At 42.7% G+C, this 14,388-nt stretch overlaps 1 protein-coding gene across 2 annotated transcripts in view; it reads left to right on the forward strand.

Moving 5' to 3' along the window:
* ARHGAP28 (Rho GTPase activating protein 28) overlaps positions 1-14,388 on the forward strand; it is a 139,713-nt gene that overhangs the window by 80,313 nt on the left and 45,012 nt on the right. For both annotated transcript variants that reach the window (XM_027525571.1, XM_027525572.1), the window contains exons 3-4: positions 4,720-4,937; positions 10,716-10,808. In XM_027525571.1, coding sequence (XP_027381372.1) covers positions 4,720-4,937; positions 10,716-10,808 — 311 coding nt within the window. The remainder of the gene's footprint in view (positions 1-4,719; positions 4,938-10,715; positions 10,809-14,388) is intronic.

Raw genomic sequence — 14,388 nt, forward strand, 5'->3', positions numbered from 1 at the left:
AGTTCCTCAGTCGTGTCCGACTCTTCGAGACCCCATTGACTACAGCCCACCAGGCTCCTCCGTCCATGGGATTTTCCAGGCAAGAGTGCTGGAGTTGGGTGCCATTGCCTTCTCCGAATTGGCTATATTCCAGTACAAAATTGGCTTCCCTGGTGACTCGGATGGAAAAGAATCCTGTAATGCGGGAGACCTGGGTTTGATACCTGTGTTGGGAAGATCCCTTAGAGAAGGGATAGGCTACCCACTCCAATATTCTTGCCTGGAGAATTCTATAGACAGAGGAGCCTGGCAGGCTATAGTCCATGGGGTCACAAAGAGTCAGACACGACTAAGTGACTTTCACAGTACAAAATAAAAAGTTAAAAAAAAACATGGGTTATCTTCTTCAGGTACTACCTATCCACAAGTAAATGTGTAAGAAAAACTGAAGGTAGTTTGGGACTTCCCTGGTAGTCCACTGGTCAAGACTCCTCTTTAGGGGTCTTGGGTTTGATCCCTTGTTGGGAAACTAAGATCCTGAATGCCCTGCAGTGTGGCCAAAAGAAACAGAAAAAAAAAAGCAAAGAAAAATTGAAGGTAGTTGAGTAAGTAGCTATCTATGAATGTTTCCATTAGCCAGTGACTAACCTCAAAACAACTATCAAGATAAACTAAAATGTTAAAAAAAATTATTGTTCTTTTCTCCAAGTCTATCCTTCTTAGATCTGAAGAAAAATAGTTTGGGTCTACCACAATTAGGATATTTCATTTAGGATTAGAAATAAAGCCCACCACACATTTAATGAGAATCTAGTTAAGGGAACCATCCTCCTTCAGAGAAGGCTATTTTTACGCCATTTGCTTATGTCCTTACATTTTGCCTTTTCAGATTCAGAAAGATACATAAAGAAGAGTGCCTCTTGTTCCCCACTTCTTCCATCTCACTAGCTAGCTCACTGGTAGAAGGCAAGGGCACTCCACTCCAGTACTTTTGCCTCCAGTACTCTCCCATGGACAGAGGAGCCTGGTGCGCTGCAGTCCATGGGGTCCCTAGGAGTCAGACACGACTGAGCGACTTCACTTTCACTTTTCACTTTCATGCATCGGAGAAGGAAATGGCAACCCACTCCAGTGTTCTTGCCTGGAGAATCCCAGGGATAGGGGAGCCTGGTGGGCTGCCATCTATGGGGTCGCAGAGTCGGACACGACTGACGTGACTTTGCAGCAGCAGCAGCAGCTAGCTCGCTATCCGTATTAAAAATCGTGAGCTCTTACTGATAACTTCCGATTCCAATCCAACAAAGTTTGTTGTTGTCTCCCCTTTCTCTGTATTTATAACTCCCTTCTCCAAGAGTGAGAAACCTGGTTCATTCTTTCTTCAATGTATATATTTTTTCATTTGCTCCAGCCTAGAGCATGCAAAAAACATCTTCAAGGTTTACCAACAGAAACGTCTACAAAAAGCTAACTAGAGTGTAAATTTTATTTTACTGATATTTTGTCTCTTGAAGTATATGCCCAGATCTTAAGTGTGCAGTTCAATGAGGTTTGACAAATGCTACCTTTTAACCGCATACTAATCGAAATAACATTCCAGTCCACTCAGAAAATTTCCTCGTGGTTTTTCCCAGTCTCATCATTCTCGTGACTTGCTGTCCCTGGCCAGAGACAAATACAGTTCTGTTATTTCTGCGGCATAGATCAGTTTGGAGTTTGGCTTCTTTTGCCAAATATTGTATTTTTGAGATTCCTTCTGTGTATTAATGTTTCACTGCTTATTATCATGGGATAGTTTGCATCAGTCTCCAAGGCCTGCTGTAACAAAGTACCACAAAGCTAGGTGATTTAAAACAAAAGAAATTTGTTCTCTTGGGGTCTGGAGACTAGAAGTCCAACATCAAGGGGTCAGCAGGGCCCTCTGCTCTCTGAAGATGGTAGGGAAGAGCCTGTTCCATGTCTTTCTCCTAGTTTCTGGTGTTCCCAGCAATCCTTGCTGTTCCTTGGCTTGTCAACAGTACATGCCATTCTGCCTCTGTGGTCACATAGCCTGTTCTCTGCGTTGCTGTCCATGTTCCTTCTCTTTTTCTTATAAAGACACTAGCTATATCGGATAAGGGCTTCCCTGGGGCTTAGACAGTAAAGAATTTACCTGCAGTGCAGGAGATGCAGGTTTGATCCCTGGGTTGAGAAGATCCCCTGGAGAAGGGAATTGCTCCCCACTCCGGTATAATTGCTTGGAGAATCCCATGGACAGAGGGGCCTGGCAGGCTACAGCCCACGGGGTCGCAAAGAGTTGATGGAGCAACTAGAGAGAGATATCGGATAAAGGACCCACTCTACTCCAGTATGACCTCATTTCAGCTCAGATCCTCATTACACCTCAAAGACTCTATTTCCAAAGAAGTTTACATTCACCCGAATTGGTGGTTAGAACTTCCATGTATCTTCCAGGGACTCAGTTCAACCCATAATGGCAATATTCTGTTGTATGAATATGCCACAATTTGTCTGTCCATTTAACTCTTAGTGAACTTGTGGGTTGTTAACAGCTTTGGCCATTATGAATAAGGCTGCTGTAAACAGTTTTGTGAAAGTCTTTTGGTGGAGATGTATTATTTCTCTTGGATGTATACATTTTTCATAGAATATATGTAATTATGTACATAAGAAACTGCCACTCTTTTTCCAATGTAGCTGTACCATTTCACATTCCTCCCTTCAGTGTCTGACAAGTCTAGTTGCTTCAGTCCTTGAACATTTTGATGCTTTAAGACTTGTTGACATGAATGGTTCTAGCGACATGTGGAGGTATCTCACTGTGGTTGTAATTACATTTCACTAATGATGTCAAACACTTTTTCTAGTGCTTATTCTCCTCCATTCCTATATCTGGCTTTTGTAAAATCTTTTAACTATTTTAAAAAATTATCTTTCTATTATTGCCTTCTATGAATTCATCATATATTCATCTTTTGTTAAATATATGTATTGCAAATACTTTCTCACCATCTGTGGCTTGCCTATTCATATTCTTAGTGGGCTCTTTTAATTTTTGTTTATTTATTTTTTATTGGCAGAAGCAATTTTATTTCTGCTTATACTTTGGTTTCTCTTAATATCATATACATCTTTCACCTTTTGTTTTTTGAAAGTGCAGGTATTGATTGATTGGTTTTTGGTTGCCCTGGATCATCATTGCTGCGCATAGGCTTTCTCTAGTTTCCGTAACTGGGGGCTCTTTTCTTGTTGCAGCAGCTTCTCTTGCGACAGAGCATAGGCTCTGGGGTGCGTGTTCTCGGTGGTTCTGGCTCCTGGGCTCTGGAGCACAGGCTCAGTAGTTGTGGAGCGTGGGCTTAGTTACTTCACAGCTTGTGGGATTGTCCCAGATTATGGATCAAACCTGTGTCCCCTGCATTGGCAGGTGGATTCTTAACCACGGGATCACCAGGAAAGTCCTGGTGGGATCTTGTAAATGGGTGTCTCTCTTTTGTTCTCGCTTCTCTCTCATTTTTCTATTGTTTGCTCCTTGTGCAAAGTATAATTGTTTTTTGTAACCTGACCTTATATTTCATTATCTTTCTAAATTCACTTACCAGTAGTTGTCTACTACTAAATGTCTTGCTGCTGCGTTGCTTCAGTCGTGTCCGACTCTGTGCGACCCCATAGACGGCAGCCTACCAGACTTCCCGTCCCTGTGATTCTCCAGGGAAGAACACTGGAGTGGGTTGCCATTTCCTTCTCCAATGCATGAAAGTGAAAAGTGAAAGTGAAGTCGCTCAGTCGTGTTCGACTGTAGCGACCCCATGGACTGCAGCCTATCAGGCTCCTCCGTCCATGGGATTTTCTAGGCAAAAGTACTGGAGTGGGGTGCCATTGCCTACTCCTACTAAATGTCTTAGGATTTTCTAAATAAACAAAGAGATTTTGGGGGGAATAGAGATGGTTTTACTCTTTCCTTTCTGACTTCTGTGTTTTTATTTTTTTAATCTTGCCTTATCATTCTGGTAAGGCCTCCATATAAGTTGAATGAAAGTAAGTAATGACAGTTTATATCCTTGCTGTGATCCCAGTTTTGCAGGGGAAGGGTTCAATATTCACCACAAAAAAAATGGTTGTAACTGTTAACTTTTTATAGATGTTCTTCATCAATAGCCTTCTATTCCCATTGTATTAGTTTCTGGTATACAACATAATGATTAGATATTTGAATACATATACAGTTGTGAAACAGTCACCAAAGTAAGTGTAGTTAATATCCATTGTCACACATTGTTACAAAATTGTTTTTCTTGTGGTAAGAACTTTCAAGGTCCTACTCTCCTAACAATTTTCAAATACGCAATAGAATGTTATTAAATAAAGTCAGCATGCTGTGCGTTACATCCTCATGACTTACTTATTTTCTAACTGGAGTGTGTACCTTTTGACCACCGTTACCCATCTTGCCCACCCCGACCCCTTGCCTCTGCTAAGCACACGTCTATTCTCCGTATTTATGTACTTGGGCTTTTTACTTCATTTTGTTCTTAAACTCCACATGTAATGAGATCATCTGGTGTTTGGTGTTTGTCTTTCTCAGTCTCACTTACTTCACTTGGCATAATGTCCTCAGGGTCCAGGATGGTCTTATTAATATTGTTTACTGATATTTCTTATTCACTGATGTGTACAGACTTACAGATATACACATCATCCAATCCCAGAATATTCTCACCTTCTTTTGGCAACTTCGTTTTACAGAAGGAGAACTTGAAGCAGAGTGGTTGCAAGATGTCGGTTTATCAACCCTGATCTCGGGTGATGAGGAGGAAGATGGCAAAGCCTTGCTCTCTACTTTGACTCGAACCCAGGCAGCTGCAGTGAAGAAGAGATACAATACTTACACACAAACCTTGAGGAAAAAGAACAAGCAGTCTGTCAGGGATGTCAGAGACATCTTCGGAACCAGCGAATCTCCTGTAAGTAATGGACAGGGCTCGAAAGGTATGATTAGGGGAGCAGAGGAAAATATGGAAAAAATATCAGGAAAGTTCATAGTCATCCTCTAGCTTTAAAAGAGAAAACTGAAGCAGATAGCACCATGCAAGATTTTATAAACTTAAGTGACTATTTCTTATTCCCCATGCAGCAGGTTCCCTGCACACAAAATTTATTCCCTTTTGAAGCTGGAGGATAACTTCTTTGGTAATGGAGCACATCTTTGTGGATGGGTTCCAGGGAGCCTTTACTTAAATCTGAGTGCTGACTGGAAGCTCTGTGGACAGGCAACACACTCCTGAAGAAGTGGGCCCAAGTCTCATGAGCATGTCTGGGTGGTTTGCTTTAACTGGGGGTGGGAATGGGAGAGTGGTTAGGGTACCCTTTATGTTCAAAGAAATTAAAATGGTAAAAAGTGAGATACAGCATTAATCAAGTGAGCCAGAGAATGATTCAAAAAACATCAGGGGAGCCTCACATGTTTTCTGAGCCATGGCTGGTTGAAATTCCACCTCACCCTTGGCAGTTCCTGGGCCACAGTTTTACTTGCAAGGCTGTGAGTCACGTCTTCCTATTTCTGCAGTCGTTTCAGTGCTAGCTCTGATCTACTTCATTCATCCATTTATTGCATCATTGATGCAAGAGATAATTAATGGATACGTCCTCTGCAATTCTTTTTTTAAAAAATATTTCTTTGTTACTTATTTTTGGCTCTGTTGGGTCTGAGTCACAGCATGTAACTCTGAGTTGCAGTGCATGGCCTTCTTCTCTAGCTGAGGCGCACGGGGCTCAGTAGTTGCGGCTCATGGGCTTAATTGCCCCATAGTATGTGGGATTTTAGTTTCCCACCCAGGGATCGAACCCACCTTCCCTGCTTTGGAAGGTGGATTCTTAACCCCTGGACCACTAGGGAAATCCCTCTGTGCAGTTTTTATATCACGTTCTATGCAGAAGGATTCATGGACCTAAGATTCATATATAGGAAAAGGGAACTTTATATTTCACTGCAGGCACAGATAAAGTTGACTAAGGCCAGTTAGTTAATCACTTTGATTTAGGTTTCTTTTCTGCTTAATTGTGATCTCAATAATGACATAAATTAAAACATCAAGGATATTGGGTCAGTTCAGTTCAGTTCAGTCGCTCAGTCATGTCCGACTCTTTGAGACCCCATGAATCACAGCACACCAGGCCTCCCTGTTCATCACCAATTCCCAGAGTTCACTCAAACTCATGTGCATCGAGTCGGCGATGCCATCCAGCCATCTCATCCTCTGTCATACCCTTCTCCTCCTGCCCTAAATCCCTCCCAGCATCACGGTCTTTTCCAATGAGAGACCCCTAGTCTTTCCCATTCTGTTGTTTTCCTCTATTTGTTTGCATTGATCGCTGAGGAAGGCTTTCTTATCTCTCCTTGCTATTCTTTGGAACTCTGCATTCAGATGCTTATATCTTTCCTTTACTCCTTTGGTTTTCACTTCTCTTCTTTTCACATCTATTTGTAAGGCATCCTCAGACAGCCATTTTGCTTTTTTGCATTTCTTGCCATCTCCTGTTTGAGCACTTCCAATTTGCCTTGATTCATGGACCTAACATTCCAGGTTCCTATGTAATATTGCTCTTTACAGCATCAAACCTTGCTTCTATCACCAGTCACATCCTCAATTGGGTATTGTTTTTGCTTTGGCTCCATCCTTTCATTCTTTCTGGAGTTATCTCTCCAGTGATCTTCAGTAGCATATTGGGCACCTACTGACCTGGGGAGTTCCCCTTTCAGTATCCTATCATTTTGCCTTTTCATACTGTTCATGGGGTTCTCAAGGCAAGAATACTGAAGTGGTTTGCCATTCCTTTCTCCAGTGGACCACATTCTGTCAGACTTCTCCACCATGACCCACCCGTCTTGGGTGGCACCACAGTTATGGCTTAGTTTCATTGAGTTAGACAAGGCTGTGGTCTGTGTGATTAGATTTACTAGTTTTCCTGTGATTATGGTTTCAGTGTGTCTGCCCTCTGATGCCCTCTCGCAACACCTACCATCTTACTTGGGTTTCTCTTACCTTGGACGTGGGGTATCTCTTCAGGGCTGTTCCAGCAAAGCTCAGCTGCTGCTCCTTACCTTGGACGAGGGGTATCTCCTCACCGCCGCCCCTCCTGACCTTGAACGTGGAGTAGCTCCTCTCTGCCCTCCGAGAAGCCACTGCTCCTTGGACGTGGGGTTGCTCCTCTCAGCTGCCGCTCCTGACCTTGAGTGAGGGGTAGCTCCTCTTGGACACGCTTCTGCACAGTCCGTCACAGCTGGCGCACTTCTGCGCGGATACTGGGTAGCTGACGTAAATGAAAACAGTCTCTAATTTGAGTTACTTTAGGTTGTGTGTCAGTCAGGTCTTCTCTTAGATACATTAACCAGAGTCGGGTGTTGCCAGAGCAGCTCACGTCTACAGTTAAGCCTTGCCTGTGTGTTTACAACATCCCAGAAGAATCCTGGCCTTTAGACCTGTCTTTGTTGTTGTTGTTGAGTCTCTCAGTCACGTCCAACTCTTTGCAACCCCATAGACTGCAGCACGCCAGGCTTCCCTGTCCTTCACTATCTCCTGGAGTTTGTTCAAACTTATGTCCATTGAGTTGTTGAGGCCATCCAACCATTTCATCTTCTGTCATTCCTTTTTGCTCCGGCCGTTAATCTTTCCCAGCATCAGGGTCTTTTCCAATGAGTTAGCTCTTCGCGTCAGGTGGCCAAAGTATTGGAGCTTCAGCATCAGTCCTTCCAATGAATATTCAGGGTTGATTTCCTTTAGGATTGAATGGTTTGATCTTCTTGCTGTCCAAGGGAACCTCAAGAATCTTCTCCAGCACCACAGTTGGAAAGCATCAGTTCTTTGGCACTCAGCCTTCTTTATCCAACTCTTAGAACGGTCTAAAGTAGTGGAAACGACCCATTTCTGTGCTCTCCAGTGTGATAGCCCCAGCCACATGTGGCATCAGCACTTGAAACGTAGTTAGTTGTAAGTAAGGAATGAAAATTTTAACTGTTTAATCATAATCGATTTAAACCTAAATTGTCACATATGGCTTATAGCCAGTATATTGATCACAGTTCTAGAATCTTCTGCCATGTATAATGAGTTATAGCATTCTGAGTTCTGTTCTGTTTGAACTTTCAGCCTGGTTGAAACCTGTGTCTTCCTAGAAGGTGAGATTGTCCTCAGCTGGAACTGGGTACAGGCAATGCCTACAACTTGAGGCCAGGCTCCATACACACAAGTCCTGGACTAGATGCCTATCAAAGGAAAGGTTTGCCCTTCGGGTTTAAATTTCCAGCGTCATTTTCCAATTATCGCCCAGATCATCTTGAGCGAGTACTAAGAACTTGGCCCACATGCATTCTTTCCCCATTTCTGTTTCTGGCTACTTTAGACTAAGATTTTTTGTTTTCCCTTGCTATTGTTGTTCAGTCGTGTCTGACTGTTTGTGACCCCATGGACTACAGCACGCCAGGCTCCCCTGTCCTTCACCATCTCCCAGAGTTTGCTCCAGTTCATGTCCCTTGAGTTGGTTGTGGTATCTGACCATCTCATCTTCTGCTGCCCCCTTCTCCTTTTGCCTTCAGCCTTTCCCAGCATCAGGGTCTTTTCCAGTGAGTTTGCTGTTCGCATCAGGTGGCCAAAGTATTGGAGTTTCAGCATCAGTCCTTCCAGTGAATATTCAGGGTTGATTTCCTTGAGGATTGACTGGTTCGATCATGCAGTCCAAGGGACTCTCAAGAGTCTTCTGCAGCATCGGAGTTCAAAAGCACCAATTCGTCTTCCCTGGCAAACTGCAAAATATAGAAGTGTCTGTAGCTTCTCTTGAATCCCCCAGCTACTCAAGAAAAATGCATAACTAGCCTTTCTAGGTTTCCTAAAACTTTTCACTATAGCCACATAGAAACAGTGCTTCTCCTTTCACTTGGACCCTGAAGGAAAGTATAATGTGGGCACTTTCCCACTGGGGCTTAAGTGTTATGAACAGTCTTATTTTTCCATAGCATGTAAGTGCAGTAAACTGTTCAATATTTAACTCCAGCAAAGGCAGAGAGATGACTACATTCCTGGTGGGTCAGGGGAGTGGCCTGGGGCCTTCCTCCTGTGCACTTCCCTCGTCTCTCCACCCAGTCTTACTGCTGGAGGTCCAGCTTTAGAGACGATGGGGAGTGAGGCAGGCCGAGTGGTCGCAGGTGGAAGAAGATGGTCAGTCTGTCACCACGGGGACAGTTAAGTTGAATCCTGAATACATTTAGCTGCTGCTTGCTCTTCTCCTAAACAGCTGTTGTCTTCTGAATTAGGTGATGCCTTCCTGCTCATTAAATTTTCATCCTGGAGATGTGCTTTTTCTCGATCAGCATTGACCTTCCACACATTTTTCTCTTGTACCTTTTTTTTAGGCCCAAGTTTTTCTCTACCCTTATCAAACCATTCTTGCTTGCTTTTTATCTTCCGGGAACATCCAGCAATTTCTGTTCTGCTAATGGAAATGTTTCGTGGTTTCTAGATCTACTCGTTGAGAAAAGTATCTCTGACATGTTGAGTAATTTGCAAGAGCAGGAGAATATGTCATCTTGATCCAAGTTTCTTATGTCAATTTCTCAGTAGTATGTGTTTCTTCCAAAAAATGTGTTTTTTTTTTTCCTTATTATAAAAGTGATACACAGTCTTTAATGGAAATTTAGAAAATATGGACAAACAAGGAAAAACAGGAGTATTTCTATGGGCCCAAATAAAATTTTGTGATTTAATTGACTAGTCAATAAATATAATTTTCAGTGAAATTCTATTCTAAAAGACTATTTAAGCCTTGTTTTAGTAGAACTCTTATATACTAAATCACAGATACAAAGTCAGCCTTTGGATACATAGTGCAAGATCTCAAATCCATTTCATCATGAGCCCAAACAGAATTTTTCTAATATTCAGAAGCTGTGAATCAGATATTACGTCCAGTAATACATTTCACTGAGCAAAATAGTCAACTGAATCTATTTTCAATTTCATAATTGATAAACAGTTAAAAGTGGGACTAACTCACAATTAACTGTATAAATATAGGCATAGAGTCCTTTTTTAAAAACAAACATGATTATATCACATATGTATGCTTGACTGCATGGCACAGAAAACCCAAGAGTTATACAAGTACAAATGAGGAAACTGAAAGGTGTTCCTTAGCTTTAGCATAGATCCAGCTTCCTTCCGTCTTGTATTGTGTCTTTCATGAATGGCCTTCATCCTTCTGCTTACCGAGGGGGCAGGGCCACTCCTGACAACCACATCCCTGTTCCTGGCAGCTCCGGGTACTTGTACCTCCTGACTGTCTCTGACTTCAATTTCCCAGAAATCTTACTTGGTAGAATTCCAGTTACCTCTCATGGTCTGGAAACATTATATCATCACTCTTAGCTACTAGAGAGCCTGGGAAATTAATACTTTCTAATTGTACACAAACATTCCTGAAAAAAAAAAAAGACCCTATTAAAGAAGACAGGCAACTGGGTTTGGGGCCGGCGGTTGATTTACAGTGTCTTCCGCAGAGACCAGTGTCTGTCGCTGCACCTGGTGTGTGGTGAGGTCCCACATGCAGTGCTGGGTGCACAGGCAGTCGTATCTGGGTGTCTCACCATGTCTGGATGAACGTGCACACTATTTGCATAATGCGTGATTAAATGCACAGTGACTCCTGGGAGAACATGCCTGAGTAAAAATGTACTCTGTTTTTCTCAATAGCCAGATGAGTTTTGCTGTGTCCCAGCTCCTCTTCTGGATGTGAGCCCGGATGAAGAAAGGATGCCAACGGTCCCTTGCAGAAATGGTCAGCTGGTAAGACAAAGAAAGGGGTGCTCCCCTGCAGAAATGGTCAGCTGGTAAAACAGAGAGGGGTGCAAGTGCCCTGAGGTGAGGAGAAGTGGTTACTTCAAGGCAACCTGGAAAATTTTAAGGGAAAAAAAAAAAAAAAAACTTGTAACAAGGAAGAAAAAAGGGTCTCAGACTCAGGAATGAATAATTAAATAGTTAAACTCACAAACAACGACGTGGCCTCCTTGTACCTACAGTGAGAAAAACAACCACAGCTGCGGCTGCCGGGAGTCAGGACTGGGGGAGGCCGCCAGCTGAGCCATTGTTCTCTCTGCTGAGTGCACAGTGGAAAATTTCAGGCTACCTTCCTTGAATCCTTCAGAATTAATTTAATTATCACCATAAGAAATATTTTGACATTTCAGTTATTTTGTAAATGTAAATCTGTCATGGGGACACGGCACTGCAGCCTCTGGAATGTGTCACAGTAAGTGGGAAAAACACACAGTCTTGCACAGGAGGTAAATGCGCTTCACTAGAGCCCACCTCGCCCAGGTTAGTAGAGAGTTTCAGAGTGCTGATTGGAGTTCAGAACTGCCACTGAGGCTATTTTAGCAAAAGGGAAGACTCTCAAGCTGTGGTCTGTACCTTCTGGTGTGAGGCTGGATCCTCTTACTGAGCACACCCTTCACCCTGAGAAGGACATGGGTTACTGACATCTGTCTCCACGTGGCCTCCTGGCAGCAAAAATCTACAGGGAGAGACTTGCTTCTCTGATGCTTCTATGTATCCTTCTCCTTAGCCCTTTATTTTCCTCCCCAGCAAAGGGAGAGGGGTTCAGTGTCGGTCGAGGAGTGGCACGTGTACCATTCTTGATCTGATGAAGATGATGGTGACGATGATGTTTAGATTCTCTGCAGTTTCCTTTGCTCTTACGTGTGTCTGATGTAGGGCACGCTGTCCGCACTTTACAGACCAGCCCCTTGTCCCTTCCAGATTATCTCCATTTTCCCTTATCTTCTGTTCATTTCTTGCATTAAATTCACAAAGCTTTTAAGTTGTCTCTCACATTCCCCGTGTCTTTTTGTCCATTTGTTCTGTATGGTAGCAGATTCTGTCCACATCATCCTGTGGAAACCTATTTATAATTTTTGTAAAGAGTGGTTATAATTGGGTCCCTGTTGATTTTTAAACTCAGCAATCATCCTCTTAATTCATAAGAACTCCTGCTTTTTGCACTGATTTACCCTTTCTTGTTATAGGTAGTCCTAACTGATGATTGAAGTAATCTCTCAAATCTCTCTGAGACTGTTACATCATCATAAGCCTTTTTCTCTGCCCTCGATTCTCTCTTTCTCCCAGAAAGTTTATCATTATCTGTGTACTTTCTTTTTTCCCCAAAATGTTGGTTTTTCTCCGTGGCTAACTTTTTTATAGTGTTGATTTTTCTCCAGTGACTGATGATCCTTGGCGATTGGCTGGATTGCCTACTTAGTGACTTTCAGGACATGTCTTTGCTGTATGCTTTCTCTACCATTATATAGATGTTTTCCCAAAGAACTCTTTATTGACTAAGAGGGCTGACTTTGGGTCCTTTGTAAGTCAGTAAGGTGTGTGAACAGTCTGTGAAGGGACGTTATTTTAACAGCATACATGGATGAGTCTGTGCATGTGTGTATGTGTAGACGTGTAAGCATACACAAATACATGGCATGCACACACCTTCAGTGTCAAAGGGAAAGTAACAGATGACATCATTCCCAGATAAAATTCATGTTTTCCTTTTACTTTCCCACACATATCTTTCATGAAGGTCCAGAGTGACCTGATCTTGAGGTCTGTCATGGTCCCAACGCTCGGCATCCAGAAGGCTTTCCTCGGGTTTATGCCTGGCTTCTGTCTGCTGTTCAGTGTAAACGGGGCTGTCGGGAGGTCTTTGGCCCCTTCACTGAGGAAACACCTCACACTGAATTTTCCTAGCTGTCACCCTGGAGCCTCTTGTCCTGTGTCATTATCAGTCTAAGTTTGGTTGTTCATTTGTCTGTTTTTTGTGGATTTGCCCTTTCCTTGCCAGCAGTGTTGTCTTATGCTCTTCTTGGGCTGAGAATTTCTCTGTGATTATGAAGCAAATTATTTTTTACTTTCCAGGAATTTCTAACAATTGTTCATCTGTTAGGAGAGTACTTTGTTGGTTTTCAGTGCCCTTTGGAGCTGTTCTTATAAAAATACGCCCTTTCTCTATTGGGAGTGGTTCACTCTGTTTTCCATGCTGACCTAAGTTTTCTTGTACCGCTTTTTAGCGTTGTTTCCACTTCCAAAGAGACGTGTATTCTTCACGTGAATAGCATACATACACACGGGGGAAAAGTTAGAAAATATGGAAAAAGAAGTTTCTAAGGGCTTATGTGAAAGTTTATTTCATTAATACCCAGCATGTTTAATTTTGCAAAGCATTGTTTTAATCATGGATAGAATATTTGCATCTTATTTTGGGAAATTTGCCGTTATATCACAAATGCTGCTAAAAAATCTTAGGGCATATACACAAAGCCTACAGAGCAGTGCATTACAGTCGGAATAGTCTCAAATACATTTGCTGCATAGTTGCATAGTTAAAAATCAGAGCCTTTCCAAATCTCAGAGAATGGGAATGAAATATTTGGCTCAGTCATGTGTGTTCGTGAGATAATCGGTCTAATGTTTTTCTAGTTTCATAATTGAAAGAGCACTGAATGCTCTTGCTTTTGATTTGTAAATCATTCCAAAATATAGTCATAAAGTCTGACTTTTAAGTAGCATAGTTTTATCAGTAAGCTTCCTGACTTAGACAATTAGAGGTTTGTTTTCCTTACAAAATAAGGACTCTGAGGCTGGTATGACTAATACCTCTCTCATGGACCTACCAGTTTTTTAATCTTTCCATTGTGCTCCATGCAGGCTAATATTTAATGCTGAGGGAATTCTGGGCATCACATGTGTCATGTCCACGTCCTGGAAGAAGCATCAGTCAGCTTGATTCCGTCCACGTCAGCAAGAGAACACTAGCCTTCCCAGCTGTTCCTCCCTAGTAGCATTTTAACCAAAATCACACTGGACCAAACCATCACAGTATCACACTTAGTCCTCATAGACAGACACACAGCATCCTACAGCAAGGTCGTGATATTCGTATGTTAGAGGAGAAAAGAAAAGCGAGTTTTGGCAGGCAGGTAGTGATGTCTGCTTTTGAGACTCATTTCTGTCCCAGTGCACGACACTTACGAGGATCAGCATCCTTTCGGAAGAACTGGTGAATGCTCTTACCATTACATTTGAGTCCTTAACTCTACATCTCCACAGGGCTGTGCCTTTAAACCGATTCTAGTGTAATGTGTAATTGAGTAAACCATCACACTGGGAAAGATGTGCATGCGTGCTAAGTCACTTCAGTCGTGTCCATCTCTTTGCGACCCTATGGACTGTAGCCCTCCAGGCTCCTCTGTCCATGGGGATTCTCTGGGCAAGAATACTGGAGTGGGTTGCCATGCCTTCCTCCAGCGGATCTTCTCAACCCAGGGATCGAACCCACCTCTGTTAAGTCTCCTCCATTGGCAGGCAGCTTCTT

The sequence above is a fragment of the Bos indicus x Bos taurus genome, chromosome 24, assembly GCF_003369695.1.
Source record: "Bos indicus x Bos taurus breed Angus x Brahman F1 hybrid chromosome 24, Bos_hybrid_MaternalHap_v2.0, whole genome shotgun sequence".
In the NCBI taxonomy this organism is placed as follows: domain Eukaryota; kingdom Metazoa; phylum Chordata; class Mammalia; order Artiodactyla; family Bovidae; genus Bos; species Bos indicus x Bos taurus.